At 35.8% G+C, this 18,943-nt stretch overlaps 1 protein-coding gene across 4 annotated transcripts in view; it reads left to right on the top strand.

Annotated features, from left to right (window-relative positions):
* Positions 1-18,943, top strand: part of ATRNL1 (attractin like 1) — a 431,564-nt gene that overhangs the window by 65,053 nt on the left and 347,568 nt on the right. For all 4 annotated transcript variants that reach the window (XM_085064762.1, XM_085064761.1, XM_085064764.1 and 1 more), the window contains exons 8-10: positions 881-1,136; positions 7,094-7,277; positions 11,265-11,419. In XM_085064762.1, the coding sequence (XP_084920888.1) occupies positions 881-1,136; positions 7,094-7,277; positions 11,265-11,419 (595 nt within the window). The remainder of the gene's footprint in view (positions 1-880; positions 1,137-7,093; positions 7,278-11,264; positions 11,420-18,943) is intronic.

Here is an 18,943-nt window from a genome sequence, read left to right as displayed (position 1 = left end):
TTTGGGGACACCTTATAGCACCTTCTTCTGCCTAAAGGGTCTACGAGAGAGCTGGAGGGTGATATTCTCAAGGTCATGGAGTGGTAGGACAAGGGGGAATGGCTTCAAGCTGTCTGAGGGCAGGTTTGGTTTAGGTATTAGTGATGAGTTCCTCAATGTGAAGGTGATGAGGCCCTGGCACAGGGTGCCCAGAGGTGCTGTGGCTGCCTCATCCCTGGAAGTGTCCAAGGCCAGGTTGGATGGGGCTTGGAGTGACCTGGTTTAGTGGAAAGTGTCCCTGCCTGTGGCAGTGGGGGTGGAACAAGGTGATCTTTAAGGCAGCTTCCAACCCAGATCATTCTATGAATCCATACACACATTGTCCCTTTTCTTTGGGTTCTGGTGACTGAATTTTCTCAGGACTTAAATTACTTTGCTATCAAGAGAGAATGTGCTCTCTTGTGCACGCGCTGAATGAAATCCCCATAGACTGTGTGTGGAAAATCACATTTTAATTCTGTGAACTGTTCCTTAAGAAAACAATATAATATCCTTTCTGTTTAGCTTTTTAAAAATAGAAAGCTGCAGTATGGATTAGAAGAGCCATGTAATTAAAGGTTTTCTGGTTGAAATAATCTGTTTGAGATTCATTTCGGTGTCATTTTCATGGCTAGGTTTATTTTTCAGAGAAATAGACTCCTTATCATTGTTAGTTTAGTTTAAGTATCATTGTCTGAGATTAGTGTCTGATATCGAGCTGGTTAATGTAAGATTAAATGTGAAGATTTAAATCAGATTGCTCAGTTATGAAATATTGCTCAGCACAGGAGTATGCAGTTCAGATGTTATCTCTCTGTAATCCATTATTTGCTTTCTCCTCTCTCCCTTCCCATTTTTACAGGAAGACATCTATATGTATGGAGGCAAAATTGAAACAAGTAATGGCAATGTCACTGATGAACTGTGGGTGTTCAACATACCCAGTCAGACATGGAGTAGCAGAGTTCCTGCAGTCCTGGTCCATGGCCAGCAATATGCAGTGGAAGGTCATTCAGCACACATAGTGGAGCTGGACAGCAGAGATGTGGTCATGATCATAATTTTTGGATATTCTTCCATATATGGTTACACCAGCATTGTGCAAGAGTACTACATCAGTAAGTCACGTTCAAATAATTTTTATCACCTACTGATATGAAAAGTGCTATTTCTTTTTTTTAAAGTGAGTATCACTCCTGTGTTCAGAAAGAAAAATATGAATTTTCCAAAATAAATAAAGCCTGACCTTTACTCCTTCAAATTATGTACATCAGATTTTATGTTAAGCAATAGCATTTCACAAGTGTTTGGAGCACTGTGACTTTCTCCATTGTGTACAAGGTTGTGATACCCTAAAGGGGATAAAAATTGAAACCAGAAATTCCACACCATGGTTATTGTTGTGATGAAATGTAGTTTTTTAACACAGACTTGCTGTTTTTGCCACAGAGTAGAAAAGCAAAACCAACAATAATTTAGTTATTTTAAAGGTTCTTTAATGTTGGTGTATTATTTATTTTCATTCTGTTGTGTTCTTTTTAAATGTAATAACTTAGATCATCATTATATATAGGGTTCTAAATAAAATGTATACATGTTGCAGTTGGAGGTAATAATTGAAAATGAACTCTAATTTTCTGTAAATAACCTACCATGTCTGTCTGGTTTTTTCCCTTGTGAACTGCAAGCTGTTCCTAGGGGTGATTTTAAATGCTAAAATTAAATAAACCAGGAGAAATCTTTTTATTATACACATGGTACATCTAAGATACTATTTCAGTGGAATAATATTGAAAATCTACACCTGATAAAGTCTTAGGAATATTTATATGACTACTAATTCAAGGTATAACCCTCTACTTTTTTTTTTCCTTTTTTCTACTGAATTTACCTTGGTCTCTCAGTTATTTATGCAATTGCAGAAGGCATAATACAAAATTTCAAAGTAATACCTACATGTTAAAGAATAACAATTGTTTTTAATTGCTGAATTTAACTTTTTTTTCTTCCATGTATGCATATGTATCTAAACACTGTTTAAGCAGATTTATAGGTTGGAGAAATCCCTTCAGAACTCAGAATGTCCTTATTCTCCCTGGCATTATCTCTGATAGCAGTGTCAAAATTATACAACGATGCTGAAAAAGGATAAAAGTGAATGGTAATAAGACGAAGAGCACCATGATGTGCTTTATCCACACTGAAAAATTCCAATTTACCTGCAGAAACACTACTATAAAACACTGGTTTTAGAATGATGTTTCACAAGAGTTTTCTAAGATTTGTTAAGCATTAAAGGCCATTTTTTGGAAAAACTTAATTTCAGAAAGTTGGTTTTTTTGACCCGCCAGAGATGATATATTTTTTCTGTGAAGAAAACAATATGTTGTTCCAGCTTTCCGCATGGTCATTCAGTGTAATGTCTGTTGCAACTTTAAATTATTTGTTTCTTCACGTGCTGCTAATTTAGTATGGAGCAGAAGCACCTATTTTATTCTCACCTATTATTGTGGTTAGTTTAATTATGAAGAAGGGAACATGATTTGTAGTGTAAAATTTTCTGCCTGGCTGATTTTATTGATGGCCTTATGGTTGAAAAGGACAGCTTGTTCCTATTCTAATTTTTTTTTAATTGTTACAGGTGCATTTGTGGAGGATTAATAAAACAGAGTATAGCTAAGCATATATAACACAAACAAACAAACAAAGAAAAAATCCCAAACCTTTCCTACCATGGTGATAAGCTTGGAGTGAGAGAAAGCACTTCTCTGTCAGTTATGTGTCAATTATTCTCAAGTTTGAATGTCTCCTTTTTGAGGTTATATTTTTATCACATTCTTGTGAGAAATTTGGTTTATTAGAGAAAATGTGCTTCACTTGCATCAAATATAACGGAAACTTGTAATAATATAGGGTATTATTGTGGAAACCCATTTAGTCTCCTCATCTGATGAAGGACTGATTATTGGGGCTTGCAGTGCTTTGCAGAACATGGTGTGACTGAACCATTTCTGCCACAGAGAATTCTCATGTTTCATTTTACCCCATTCATTGCATCTCTCACCTTTCCCTTCCCTCGGAGTTAAATGAATTTTGTGGTAAATTTTCCTGAATTGTGTGTTGGCTGTGGCATTTATCTACAGATTTGCAGCTGTAGGAACACATTTTTAACCATAAAATTCCAGCTGGTGGTTTGAATTAAGAATGACTCTATTTTTGGGAGGATTTTGGCAGTTCAGAATCCAAACTTAAAAGACATAGGAAATGAGAAGTATTCCTGTGAACTCACCTGAATAGGAAAGGAAATTTCCTAAAAATAAGGGCATCTAACATTATAGAAAGAAAAATAAGAACCCAGTTTTCTCTTTCTCTTTTATGCTTGCTTTAAAAACATATTACTTTAACATTTCAAATTGTACTGCTTTATTGTTTCCGAATGTTATCAGTAATTTTAGTCCTAATGAGAGCTATTTTTCTAGCATTTACCACTTGCTTATTGAAAGGGACATAGAGGCAGCTTATCCTTTGGTTCATACAAACTGAAACCTCTGGGATCCAATTCTGTTGATGAACTTTGATGAACTTGATAATGTGGAATTCTGATGCTGAAGCCGTCTTTACTTGCTGTGAGCATGGTTTCCATGGGGTCTGGGTTAAGAAATATCTGAAGAGGTTTGAAATAATTGTGGAATCCCTAGCTTTTCGTGTAGGTATGCAGTTCTTGCTAATAAAATATATCAATCAAAGGTGTACCTGATCTGAAAATGTCTCTGGCATTGTCAGATCAGGGGAGAAAGTAATTTCTATCCAAGCAGAATAAATTCTGGAATAATTGGACAGGGTTTGCAGGTAGATTTTTGCCATGCAAAGGCACATTAATTTATTTCTACTCCAGAGGTGTGGTGGTTGCTGCAGGAACAAAAGAGCTTCCTGTTGTCCTTTCTCGCTGTGCTCAGACTTACGACTTTCGAGGAACCAGTAAATCCTGATATGGGAATTATGTGAATGATTTTACTAACTTGAACCATAAAACTTTTCTGGGTTACTCCCCAGGGAAATTTATTTCCCTTTAGGTTAGCAATACCTCATAAACCTTCTAAGAATCTCAATGTGAGTCTCAAGGTGAATATAATAATGGTGTTTTGTTTTAGCTGAGGTTTATAAAGGCTCCTTATATATTAAGAAACTTCTGAATAAGTCTTCTGTGATTTTATTTCTGTACAAGACAGAGGTTTCTTTAGATTAGCAGAATATCAGTGTTCTTTAGAATGATTTTTTATGGCTTTAGAAGTAGGTTATAGATTGCTTTTGATTAAAAGCATTTCTTTGAAATAATATAAAAATAAATGGCCCCATGATGTAACATGCTTCCTCTTTTTTGTTAAAGTTAGCATAAGCTCCCTGCTTGCTTGAAAAAATTTAGTTTATCACTGTGATGAAATGAAGATGGCACACCAAGGTGCTTCTTGGACATTTTGTTCTTTTTACCTGATCTGTCTGAAGGTTATGTTGTGATAAGGACAGATCAGGCCAATGTATCTTCCTTATTTTTACACTGTGTACTAGACTTGAAATATAAATACTGAAAAATTAAAAAAATATCCTATTTCCTTATTTTTGGCTTGTTTATACATTAAGCTCCTTCTGGATTTGACTTTTTAAGCTATTGAGAATGCAGTTTCGCAAGACTTACTTGGTCAATCCAGTTCTTGTGATATAATGATAGAAAGAGGGGGATCTCTGAGTATGAAAAGGGTTATGTAAACACCTTCAATAAAAATTGATTTTTTGTTGAAAAAAAAAATAGGTGAAGATTTGTATCAATAAGCTGCTTCAAAAAAGTAGATCATATACATAGCAATGTCTTTAAATATACAGGGTTGCATTTTTGTCTGAATGATGCAATATTCAAGATGCTGCAGTATGAAATATATCAAAACTGTACATACACATTTCAGTATTTGAAATTCAGGCAGCTCAGCTAAATTTTAGAACGGGAAATAGAAGGAGCAACTGTAATATTGCTTTTGACTTTTATTTCAGAAAGGTGTTGCTGGACCTCCTTTCTCAAATTTAGGTAGTTATTCATAGTACCTGTTTTTTATTGTTCAAGAAGAAACAGCTTTTCATATTTCTGCCCAGATCATGTAAAGTGATGCAATGTGCAGTGTTACTCTGAATGCTCCACAGAATCGTAGATCCATTTAGGTTGGAAAAGTCCTCAGGATCACAAGTGCAACCATTGCTACTTAAACCATAATGCTCCATAAATGCCACATGAATCAGTCAGATATAAATGCAAAACATTCTATTATGCATTTTATCAACTGCATTGTGTAAATTTATGTGGAGAAATAGTTCCTTTTCCCTGAAAAGCATATATGCCAATCTCTAGGGCTGATCATTGAATGAATAAATGAAGCTACTGTTGGTAATAGAGAGGTGTATCTGCAGGCTGACTCCTCACCAACCCTCTTAAAGAAATTGTATCAAATAAATCTATTTGTTATCAAAGTAATAGGTATGTAGTACACAGTATTATTGGTAAAAATTTTGTATATGTGTTTAGAATTGCACTTCTTAATAGCTTGATAATATCCAACACAGGGATTGAAATAAAATACTAGTTACATTACACTACACATAAATATTGTAAATATTCTGAGTAGTATATTACACGAATATCAGCATTCATATACACAAAAATCATCACAATTCTTCCTCAGAATCTATACTTTATAACTTGCCATGAGCACTTGTTACTGAAAAAATCTAACTTAGAGAGGCAGTGCCTAGAATCTATTTAATGAAAGTACAGTAGCAGCAGTGATAACTGAAAATCGTGAGCCTCTTCATGAACAGAAGAATCTGGAGAAAAAGAGTTAATCTGAGCTACCTCCATAACACCAGATAAAAATTGGAATGGAATTTAACCTAATTTTCAGAGGAAGCAGGGTGTATGGTGGTGTGTGCTAGCCTTGGATAAATACCTTTATAATGGCAGTCAACTGAGGATAAGAATTGGGAGACTGCTCCGTTTTGGATGTCCTTGTCCAGGCTCTCTGTTCTTCTCACATAATCTTCAAGAGGCTGGAAGTGAATTTATTCTTCTGTTTCACATCTGTAAAACTGACTCCCAATCAGCACAGGCTCTTCTGTGTAGGCTGCCTTGTGCACAAAATTCCTTCTGGCTTGCTCTTTTTGTGACTTGCATCATCATCTAGGAAGATGGAGGGGAAAAATAAAGACATTTTGGGGCTACAGGCAGCAAGAACTCACTTAACATCTGCCTGTTTTTCTGCTATGGTAAAGTATTTTCCGGTTGTGTTCTCTTCTTCAGTCATAATAGCCATTGTGGCTGGTTTTATTTGGTATCTCCTTGCAGTTATTAATCATGTGATGTAAAATGATTTAAACGCCAATTTAATGAGCTGCTATCAAATTATTCTTTTGTGAGTTTTCAGCAACTGAATGGGTATATTTGCAGTTAAATAACTAAGAAGCAGTCGTTGGAAGTGGATTTGAGCTCAATAATTTTACGGTAACTCCCAAAGAGTCTGCCCATATCCATGCACACTTGGAGCTACCTTCTGTTCCGTGCTTCTCACGACTCACTGCAGTTCGGTTTCTGCCAGGCTCCTCCAGACTCCCCAGGACTGAGCACAGGTGTTCCTAATGACTCTGAAGGAGATGGAGCACTGAATTCTCATCAGCCATCTTTGGCGAGAATTAATCATAACTGCTAATTTCATATTTTCAAAAAGGTTTGGGCTTTTTTGTTTGTTTGTTTAATGTGAGTGCTGAAGTCACACATGAGAGAGGATGAGATACTGCCTGGCAGCTGTAACCACAATGTATTTGTGATTTAAATTAAGAATAGCAGATAATAGTCTGACAACTTCATCTGATTGTAGATATTTTGATACACTGGAATAAAATAGCTTCTTAAAACAAATCCCTAGTTATTGCTGTATTTAGAGTTATAGTGGAAATTATTTTGTATACTTAAAATTCCTAGTACTATGTGTTAGCAATAGTAAGCCTTAAAATTCTGTTTTTTTAATATTTCTTCAAGGGTCTAACTCTTGGCTTGTACCAGAAACGAAAGGAGCAATTGTTCAAGGTGGATATGGCCATACCAGTGTCTATGATGAGCTGACAAAATCCATTTATGTCCATGGTGGATACAAAGCATTGCCTGGCAATAAATATGGATTGGTGGATGATCTTTACAGATACGAAGTTAATACTCGGACGTGGTAAGTTGCATTTATTATGTAGGAAATTAAGTTATAGGTTGTTAAAGAAAACACAACTGTGTAGAGTAAGGTAGAGTAAGGTTCTAGCAAAGTCATGCAGGTACCTCTATGTCCTTTGCACGTTGCAGAACAGAGCATTTTCTGCAACGAACTGGAAGAGTTGTGCTGAGGGACTGGACTTGAGTCAGTGGATTAATGGAGCTATATATTGAAAGGATGGCAGGGAGGAAGCTTTGTGCATGTTCCACAAGTTAGGAAAAGGTTCTCCTATCCAGACATAACCACTGTGCAGAAATAGCACGTGTGAACTGTTTCCTCACGGTGTGCATATACTGCTGGTGTGTGTTAAAGTGGTTGTTAAATTAGTAGAAAACCCTAAGAACTGTGGAAGGTTGTTTTTGAAGAAACTATCAGAAGTAAGAGAAAACTTTTGGTATTATGTAGGAATCCTTAGGATTATGTAGGAATGCTTTTGGTGTTTCTATTTCTGTCAGTTCCTTGTTCCTCAAATTTATTGTAACTTCTGAAGGCTACTTGTATGTTATGCATAGAAAGCAACCTTAAATGTTTTTTCTTGCCTTAGAGATGACTTCAGATCAAGAACTATTTCTGGGACCATTTTATTCTTGCAATTTAATATTTGTGTTGAGTACTAATGGCCTCACTTTAAGCACCTTAAATGTTGGAAACATGTGGGTTTGATTTCTCTGAGACTCTTAAAACCATTAACTCATGGCATTTGGAAACATTATTATGAGAATTTTTTGTTCCTTTTAATGTATTTTTACATTTCTGGAATTTTAATGCTTTCTTATTATATTCTATTTTTGGAACAAAGTGATTTTTTTTCTTTGATGGTCTGTTCAACAATAAAATAATAATAATTGTTGGAATATTTTTATGCATTATTCATATGAAAACTAATAAAGAATGCTCCGATCTACTCTATACTAATGTAGGATTCTCTGCAGCTTGTAGAGAACTCATGTATTTTATTTGTTTTGTGAGATTTTCACTGGGAGTTAATTTTACTATGGGACTGAAAAAGGGCTCAGAGGATGGGGTAATGACACATAGTAATAAAATCTTTGAGTCTTTATTTACTGTGTCTGTCACACCTTATAATTAGCATTCCAAGCACTCAGTGAGGTTACAGACTGAATGTGCCACTGGACAGGTGTGGTATGAGGATGAATTGGAGCTTTGTTGGCTCTCTCATGCCCATGTCCATCCCATTTGCTGGTCCTCACTGTTTTTCTGAGGCAATCATTCAAATTTCAGTGGCTGATCTGACAGAGGTGCCTGTGCTTCATTGAGTTTAGATATACAAGTCTGATTACCTGTTTAGCTCAGTGGCATGCAGGTTTTCATTTCTTAATATCAGTTAAACAAACTTTATGTTTCTTGGAATGTGAGGGGCCAATATTTTGATTCCTAGTGTGAGCTATATTCCTAAATACGATGGGGAATTACAGTGTTGGTAATACCTGCACTGCTTCGCATTCCTGCCCTGCTGCTGCAGCTGGCAGCTGGGGGACAGTGTGGAGCTGGGCTTGGCTAATGCCCTGAAGCACTGGAAGCACCTGCTGGCTCCTGGGTATTTCTGTCACCATTACAGAGCTGTGCTGCTGTGTGCAGCACTTGGCATCGGCACAGTTAACACCCACTAATGTTTGCAGATACACGAATATGTGCATAAATAATGAATTCAGAGCAGAGCGTGCTGAGACTCTCACAGAATTTGCATGGGGTTGATATGTGTTGGAGAGTTCTCTAGATTGCCCTCATTAGTGATGCTAATGAATAGTGAAAATCATGGCCAAATTAACAAACTTCCAGTTCTGCTGAATCTTGAGGAAAAGTTACTGTTGCTGGGAGGGATGAAACTCAGCACACAGTATGCAAAAAATAGGGGAAAAAAAATGTCACACTATGGTAGGGACCAGGAGTGGGGCAACACAGTTGGGTCACAAGTAGGAAAGAGAGTAACCTAAAAAAGAAAACTTACGGAGTGTACTGTTACATCCACTGTGGAGAGGAGAGTCCTTAGCTTTCCCCAGAACAGTGTGTCTCTTTAGGCCTTTAGTGATCAACACAACTATTTGTAGACAGCTGCAAGGCAGGGTAATCAAGGCAGGGCCTGGTGTATAGCAATTAGTGTAAATTAGGCAATAGGGGCTGTACAAAACTGGAGAAGCAAAAGACAGAAAGGTGACTGTAGTCTGAATGGACAGGATAACATAATATCCTAAGAACATCATTCTTTCAAGTCATGGCAGCAGAATTCCTTCATTTCCAGTTGAAAATAACTTCCAAATAATGTCTTGTTCTATTTCCTTGTCATTCCTAATTTTCGACGTTGCTGATGAGTTGAACTCAAATATCACATTTTTCTGGGGGGTACCATAAGTATCCTGGATCAAGCCAATTCTTGGTTAAGAATACACACTTCTGTGGTGCTGTGTTTTCAAAGTATGTTAATCGGAAATACACAAGAGAAAAGCAAGTTGCTTAATAGGTCCAAAAAAGAAAGGGGTCAAAAGCAGAAATACATGCGTGGGTATGCAAGTGGATTGAAGAAATTGTCACATTTTTAAGCGATAAAAAACTCATTTATTTTCATTTAGTCTTTGATATTTCTTTTGATGTTACTTTCTAGGGCTGGGGGGAATTTATTTAAATAATAATATGAGAATTTAGGTTTGATGCCTTCCTTTCAATTTGTTTAAACCTGCAGTCTTTTGTCACTTAAAACTATCTCAAGTTTATTGGTTAATTTATGTCATTATATAAAAAAAGAGATGTACTTTAAACACCTCTCCCCCAAACACAAAAATGATGTAAAAATGTTGAACAAATATTATGAGAGTGATTCAAGAGAGACAGTATTATTCAGTCAGAAGGAAATATAGTTCAGTCATTTTTGTTACAGGAAACAAATGACAAAGTTTAATTGTAGATGTGAGCAGCATGCAGTTACATAAATGAAAATGAGAGTCTAAAGTTGTAAACTTAGATTACGGAGACAATGAAAGGTTGTTAGGAGAATGTAAAAGGTATTTTGTACTGCTGATCTACTCAGCTCTTCACAAACATGTCCACAGCTGGTCTACTTAACTAATTCATCTGGCAAAACCCACAAATGGTTCCTCTCTTCCTTGGTAAGATTTATTTGCTGGGTTTGAATCAAGTTTGTATTCTGTTCTTTCTACTGGCCCCACATCTGCCACTTTCAGACTGTGGCATTGATAGCTCTTGGCTGCTGTTGGGGCTGCATTTCTGCCCTGGCTCAGAGCAGACCACACACACTGAGGCTAAAATGAATGAATTGAGATCAAAGGCTCAATGTGCATGGACAGCTTTCTTTTTTTTGCACTACTGAACTCCTCTATGTTTGAGTTTACCAGTCTGCATAAATTTATGAAGCAGTGCAAGTGTTTTTATCATACCTGGAATGACTTCTACAGTTTCCTTTCCAGGTCTGAGTGTTCAATTAATTAGTAAAAAACTCCAAGGTTTTCATTTTACAATACATAAGATGGTCTAAAGATTCTTTGAGCCTTCTAAAGGAATTTTTATTGCATTTCTTGAGCAAAAAACCAACAGGGGTAAATAAGGATATATAAGAAGAGGAATTAATACTATGAATAAGGTTTCATTCGGTTTTGAGCAAAATTTACCATATCACTAATCATTAATGAAGAATGTAAGCATGTTAAAACTTACTTCAGCTATATTATTTGGCAAACAGTTTTTTTTTTATTAAAAGTGTGACATTTTAAACAAATGGTAAATACATATTTGTCGTGCCATGAGAAAATTGATAATCCTAGAAAAAACCTGATTAAATTTCATCACATTTACTGAGTAATAGCTATAGTTTAGTAGTTTCCTTGTGTTCCATATTGCTTTCATCTGTGAATGTCCTTGATGTACAAGTGCACTTTTTCACACATTAGTATGTATTAATATGTTCCTATTTTGTAGGACTATTTTGAAAGAGAGTGGCTTTGCAAGATACCTTCATTCAGCTGTCCTAATCAATGGAGCTATGCTCATTTTTGGTGGAAACACTCATAATGATACTTCCCTGAGCAATGGTGCAAAGTGTTTCTCTGCTGACTTTCTTGCATATGATATAGGTATGTATTGTACAGTATTTTTCTCACTTGAGTTTCAAACACCACAGTGTTGCTTTCTCCAGTCCAGCTAATATGATTCTTTAAAGTTTTAATCCCAAACACCTTCAAGTTATTTATAAATTACACAGATTTTTGTTCCATTTTGTCTAAAGGTTTTGGTGTGTGGGACAAATCACAGCAGCATTCATGACCTTCTCAAGGCCCTGGACATTTTCGTAATATTTTGGCAATACACATTTAAGAAAGACAAACTCAAAAAAGGCTCTGCATGGCAAGTGGTATTAAGGCTGAGTGAAGCATGAGGAGCCTTTAGGAGATGATAAAAGGATGTGGTGAATTTAATTTCACAACAGAGTGGCTGAGAGCAGAAAAGATTGTTGTTTGTAAATATATGATAAGAATACAGTTTGGAGGAAAACTGTTTGATAAGACAAGACTAGATGGGTGTCAGCTTTCATTCTGTAGAGTGGTTCCAACCCTTTGAGCTGTGCTCTTATGGAAAAGCCTCCCTATAGGATTGTGCAGACTATAAATAGAAGAGAATTTAATGAGTCCATAATCGGTTTCATATCTTGTGCCACTGCTGTTCTTACCATAAATAGTTTTTCACTTCCCTGATGTTCATATCCATATTTTATGTGTAGGATTGAAATATAAACATACAGCTCATGTTTGGGCTTTAAACATAATCATACAGCTCGTATTGGGGCCAAAAAGTACAGCCACTTGTCCTGGGAGCCAGAAAATGGGGGCAGTGTGGGAAATGGACTCCTGCTTGATGCTGGTGAGAATAGCCTGTGGATATTGCCTGGGTCTGTTTTTGGCAAGCGTTTATCAGCTGCCTACAGTGGTAGAAGAGGCTGAGACATGATCCCTCTTTTAGGACTAGTTAATGGCTCTCTGTGGCATTCACTGTAGATATCAATGCAATGTGTTTGCTTTAATACAAAAATAATGACTAAATTCAGTACATGAAACATATAAGGGTTATCTCCTGCCAGTGTTAATGGCTGTGCAAATGACACTTTTGCAAAACAGTTGATTTTTTTTTTACTGTATCCCTGTATTGCATATTCCATAGCTTCTTGTATGCATCTGATGGTGTGAGCTATTGATTTTGTTCTCACTTCAGTTTACATGTGGGTTTAATTTTTAATGAAACAGAGCTCCTTTCTCATTTTGAAGCATAATATTATTTATTGGTCTACATTTATTTGTAGAATGTGCACTTACAAGTCAATAGTGTGAGTCCTAAGATCTGAATAAGTGTAACTTTCTGACTTTCACACACTGGTAACTTTCTATGGTCTTTCATGAAAATGTTTTATGCTGGCTTTTTTTTCTAAAGTAGAACAATATTTTCGTTTGTCCAGTTGATTATAATGTTTAATATGGTATTTGAATTCTCTTGCAAGTCACATTCTCTTATCAAACTGATGAAGTACAAAAGAAGTGGATGTAGTAATTACTCTTTAGATGTAGTAATTACTCTTAAAAAATGAAATATATGAAAATTGATTTGATTCAGACTTACTTTTCTGTAATATTCCTTTTGCCACCTTAAAAACAAATCTCACAGTACAAATAAATAAAGGCATACTTTTTTTAGAAAACCTGAAATATTCTACTAAGAATTAAATAATTACGCAATGGGTATATTTCAGAATTTTATTTATTTTGCATCATGAGTTTTTGAACAATGCTTGGAAGAAAAAATATATGATGCTATCAGCATCACATTTCCTAGATACCTTGCAAGTGATGGAGTGTTATGCCTTGTCTTGTAAAAAATGGGTGCTGTCTGGAAACCAGCTGAATCCTGGAGATAGAGCCTGTGCTATTTATGTTCAAGTTGGGCTAGAAAGTACTTTTGATTATCTCCCTTATTATATGTGACATAGTCTTCTGAATAGATTGCTTCAGCTTTTTATTACCCGTGAAAACACTGTTTTTCATATTAATGCAGAATAACTTCGTGTGGCTTCATCTCAGTTTAACTTAGCTTTCCAAAACGTTGGTTTCTAATGCAGTTTGGTAATCCACACTCCTCCTCTAGTCCAGGGATGGAGATAAGTATCTCCAGAGAGCAATTAATTTTACCAAAGACAGAGTTATCTTTTTTCTGCCCTGCTTTTCTGAATCAGTTGTTGCTTTCTTAAGTTCTGAGCTTAGTCTATACACAAGTTTTAGACATTTAAATGTGTCATGAGCCAAGAGCTCAATTCAGTAATTTGAAATACTTACTGCATATTTGTTAAAGCTGAAGACGCAAAGAGGTGGAGGTGTTATAAAAACTGCTGTGGTGCCACAATTTTAATAATTTAATACTGCTTGATGTATTTACTTTGATAGCAGTAAATATATGATGAGAAGACTGCTGCATTAAAAAAGCAGAGCTTTAGAAATCTGGCCTTGGTGTACTTGTGTCCTCCTTTGATATTTTACCACCAGGTTGCCCCTGGGCTGCTCTGGCATCCCCTTGAAGATCCACAAAGGGTCATTTTTGTAGAGGTCAGGTATTTTCCAGCTGTGCTGTTATTGCTTCATTAATCTGAAAGAGGAACCTTGGCAGTGGGGACAGTCTGGAATGCTGTGGCTGACCTGCAGTTTTTTAACTGATGTTGATTATGGCTTTTCTTTACAAGGCCCTCCATGTGCTTAAAACTTACATTTCTGTTCCAATCAGATCTTAAAAAAGTAATTTAGTTTATTTTTATGAGTATTCACATGCAAAACTTGTAGATAAAAATAGATTAATTAGACACACAGAATCAGAGTTTAAAACAGATTCTAACTACTGAGACTAGTGTTAAAATTTCATTAAATAAAAGTTTTTTAAAGAGTAAGGATATTTATTTTAGTTTCTGGCCAAATGGTGCAGTTAGTAAGTATATCTCTGTATGTCTAAATTCCTGAAGTTTCAGTTTATGAAGTATTCAGTCTCTGTCCTTTTGTTACACGTTTGCCAGTTGCTAAGGTGTCTGGATACTCTAGGTATGTATAGAAAATTACTGTCAGGGAATCTTTATAAAAGCCAAAACCTGAAATCCTGGGCACATGGCAACTGTTTCTGTGCTCTCTCCTAGTGGTGGTTGTAGTTCTGCATTGTTTGTATCTGCAGGACAAGTGCAATAACCCATATGTTTACATTAATAATATTTCTTTCGTAAGTCTTTTGTTACTATCTGAATTTCAGTTTATTATTATGGATTAAATAGTATGCTAATTCAATTGCTTATGAAAGACAATATTGCATGTGAAATATTAAGTTTCTTCTAGGGTATTCAAACAAAGCTTAAAAACATCCTCATTATTGGAAAAAAAATCAAAATTATCCCATGAGGTTGACTTTAGTTCCACTTGTAATCAAACATATTTCTTGTATTTTGTAATAAAATGCATTCTTTATTCATAAATTGTTTAGTTGTTGAGTAAGTTGTTTCACCTCTAGTCTTTGCCATCAACAACAAGTTTAAATATCTGTATTTTTTTTCCAATATGAACACATCCATTTATGCAATTCTTCCTCTTTCTGGAGTTAGAAATGGATTATCAATCTGCCATCACAAAGAAAATGTAAAGCAGTGGCTGTGAAAGATTAAGTTTTATGCATTCCTGAGCACTTAAGTTATAAATGTAGTTTCAGTGCAGTCTGTAATAGCAATTACCTCCATATTGCTGTGCTATTAGAAGAGCAGAGCCATAATAATATAATGCACTAATTGCTTCATTTAATAGCAAAGCTTAAGGTTGTTTATTTCTTTATATTGCTTGGGGAGTCACTGTTATGTGTATAGACTCTGTTGTAGATGTTAGTTCTATAGTTTAAATTCGATTCATGCTGTTTGGAACATACTTGCCTTTGTGTTTTCCTGAGAGTAAGGAGATTTTTATTATCTGATTAAAGAAAAATATTTATGCAGTGTGGAAAGACCCAGAAAATAAGTTTTCTGTTAGTACATAACTTTCAAGATGTTCTAGTTGTTTATATTCAGTGTTTAGTTGTCCAGAGTCATAAATGAGAATCAGATGGAAGTAGAATGGTGTCCATACGTTGTGAACTAATATTACTTCATTTATCAAAGAAAAATTAAATTAGTAATTATCAGAAATGTGTAAAGAGGAGATGGAAGCATCAACTGGCATTGGATTCTATACAGCACATGAGGCTGCACTGCAGTGTTGCAGAGTGTGATTAAGAATAAACACATTGGCATTTCAAATCTATTTAAGTAGTTTGGAATTTAGAAATGACTCGATACATGTAAGCATAAAGCAGGTGGTTTCATATACCTTCTCTTAAAACAAAACTCTGAATTCCTAAGAGGTTGTCACTGAATCAGGCTGCCAGTGCCCAAATACAAATAGGATCCTGGAGGTGGAGTATAGAACATAGGTTGTCCCTTTTTAGAGACTGTCCTAACAACTTTTGCTTCCTATTTTTAACAATAACATTTTTTTCTATTATCTTCTTCTTCTGTTCAGTCCCATTTTGGTAAGCCTAATCTTAGGTAAATTTTTAAAATCAAATAAATGTGCAAGTATGTTACTGATATGACAATGTTGATTAGAAATTACTTGGTTTGTCTGTTTGTTTGTTTGTTTGTTTGTTTTTTCCCTATCAAATCATACTGGGAAACCTTCTAGTAAAGTATGACTGCTGTTGCAGCATTGAAAACTTCCCTATGAAATGTCTTGGTCATCCTCTCTGGTATCAGTAGTGCAATGTCACCAGTAGGTTGCAGAGGAGATGTATTAAGGCCTGACCTGTTGGAGTGAGAACCCTGCAGAGCAATACCCTGTGCAAAGTTCAAGTGGGGATTTTCTCTGCCAGCATCAGCTGGATTCCTTCAAATCCAGTGCATTTCTGTGGTGTTTGATCACATAAATGTGTGTGACTGGTGATTCACTGTCAGAGCCACTTCTGTATCATCTGGTAACCATTTAATCTACACTGGGGGGAGGATGAACCTTTTTCTTTAAAGATATAATGTGGTACAACTTGTTCTTAAGGTAGAAGCCTTAGTAATAGAAAGAAAAAACCCTTTAATTCTCCTGATACTTTTCAGTGGCTAAAAATTCTGTTAATCAGTTTGGAATGAATAGTATTGTTTCTTCATCTGCTTAGTAACTGGTTCTATGAAAAGCAGATTGTGCTTCCATGTGCTGTGCACTCTACCTGGTTACAGATACAGCAGATAAAACTAATACTACATATTCCACTTGCTATCTCTGTAATGGCTTGAGAGCATAACATTTTATGGAGGAAAGTATTTTATTCTTTACTGTACAGAGCTTACCATCATTATTAGACTTAATACAGCACACAGAATGCTGTAATATTGATAAATCATGTTGTAAATCATACTGCATTTGCCATTCGTCATTTTTTTCTTGGAACAGTACAGTGGAGACTAGAAATCTGGGTACTTAGAGATGTTCAAAAGAAATTTGAAGATGGTGAGAAGGGGTGAATTCTATTTGATCCTTTTCTAAAACCACCTGGAATCAGTTGGTTAACTACCTGTATTTTGTATTAATCAACTGTACAGAGAAACTCATATCAGGAATTGAAAGCTGAGCAAAAGTATTATTCTTACACAGTGCTCTGTTCAGTGTTCAGTAGTCATGGAGGAGATAAGAGGGGAGGCTATTTGTAATAAGCTTCCCTCCCTCTTTTTTCTTGTACTCTATTGAAAAGACCTGCCAGTTTGAAAAATACCATCAGTAAGAGAGGAATTATTATATCTCCAGCCCTCAGGGGTCCTCATCTGAAAACCAGCCCTTTTTTATGGTTTTATGGTCTTCCCTTGGTGTTAAATCCCAATTTTTCTTAAATAAATTTCTAAGTACATGAAAGACTATATATTTCTGTTTGTAATAATATGTTTGTACAAATAAGAAAATGAATATCAATGCTTCTTAAGATCAGATGGAAATTTAGTGAGTTTTAAAATCAGATGGAAATTTATTGTGGATTTCCTAAATTGTTTCTTTTTCCATCGATGGCATATGAGCTCACATGTGCTGTGTGAGCAGTGATTTATTATGCAGTCATTTAACAGCAGCAAAAACTTGATTTTAAAGTACAACAGTAAGATTTTGCTGGTCAATTGTAGTGCTAAGATCTTATATATTAATACTATAGTGTATTAATAATTCAATAGTGTTATGATAATACAACGTTAGCAGTGATAGTGACAGAAGGTAGAAGTTGAGAAAGTAGTAAGAATTTTGGGATGTGTTGATCCCATAAAACAGTGAGTTAAATTTATTACACCTTCTTCAAACAGCAAAATCCATTCTGAGTCCACCACCTGATATCAAAATTGTTGCTGTTTGAACCATCTGTGTTACTCCAGTAACAATGTGCTTTTAGTTTCTGTTTCCGGTTGATAAAGAGATATATAATTGATATATTTATCACAGCAACAGTCTCACACTGCTCTCTTTATGGGCTCAGGCTGTGATTCAGTGGAAGCCCAAGCTGATTTAGGGGCATTGCTGCCATGGCTGTGCCATCCTGTCCCCTCCTGTGACTGAGTCCATCCTCATGTCACCTTGCACCAGGGTTTTCCAGGCTTGCTAACACTGACTGCACAAAATGCTGCTGTCAATTATTTTCTGCTGCTAATTATTTTCTGCATTAGAAGTGCCAGAACAGCAGCACTAGTGGAGCTGAACTCTTCTGACAATGGGAATGAGACCAGCCTGGAAGACAGCTTGTTGCTCCTGGATTTCCTAATATACAGTTCTGGTTTTTTAGGCTGATGAGGGAGGTGTTATGATTTGACTGTTATGAGATGTCTCTACCAAAATTAAGGTGCAAACAAGACCGTATGTCAAACTCAATAGCACAGATTTTATTTAACAGTAAATGTGAGGTAAGGAGAGATAGAAAGAAGCAGGAGACGGCTGAGGAGAGAAAAGAGAGTTAGGGAGAGACAGATCTTTGTTTGCCCCAGTGGGAATTTTTGTCTGGATGCATTTCCCAGGATGTGCTAGCCAGACTCTGCCAGGCCCAGAGCCAGCACCATTCTGTGCTTATCTTCAGGGCAAAGTCGTTCTGTGATCTTAGCAGTGTTTGAGGCAATTGTGATCTTTAAGTCTCTTACAGGAGGGAAGATGATTTTTTGGGGTTTGGGCTTTTTAAAAGCAAATTTTTTTAAAAAAAGATTTAATATTTTTTTAAATATGTGGTCTGACGGTGATATTTCTCTATTTTTAAACCATATCCATAACTTTTATAAATTATTCCAAATCTTAAAATTAAGTAAGCATACCTTCTTTAGAGGTGACTATCATTGGAATCCTGCAGGTAAATGAATTCAGCACTATTATATAAAATCTCTCTTGCATTAAGACTCTGGAAGCAGGTTTTTGATGTGTTCCCAACAGTCTTGTTGTCTGCCAGAAGCCTTTTCTAATTGTTGGTCCCTGTAGGAGTCTTTTTCTTCTTTGTGTTACTTTGACTCTGCAGCTTCTACAGGCATGTGCTTATTGACTTCTCTGTATTATGGAGAG

The sequence above is a fragment of the Lichenostomus cassidix genome, chromosome 6, assembly GCF_008360975.1.
Source record: "Lichenostomus cassidix isolate B80296 chromosome 6, HeHo_3.0, whole genome shotgun sequence".
NCBI lineage: Eukaryota > Metazoa > Chordata > Aves > Passeriformes > Meliphagidae > Lichenostomus > Lichenostomus cassidix.
This window is presented reverse-complemented; position numbering and strand designations above follow the sequence as displayed.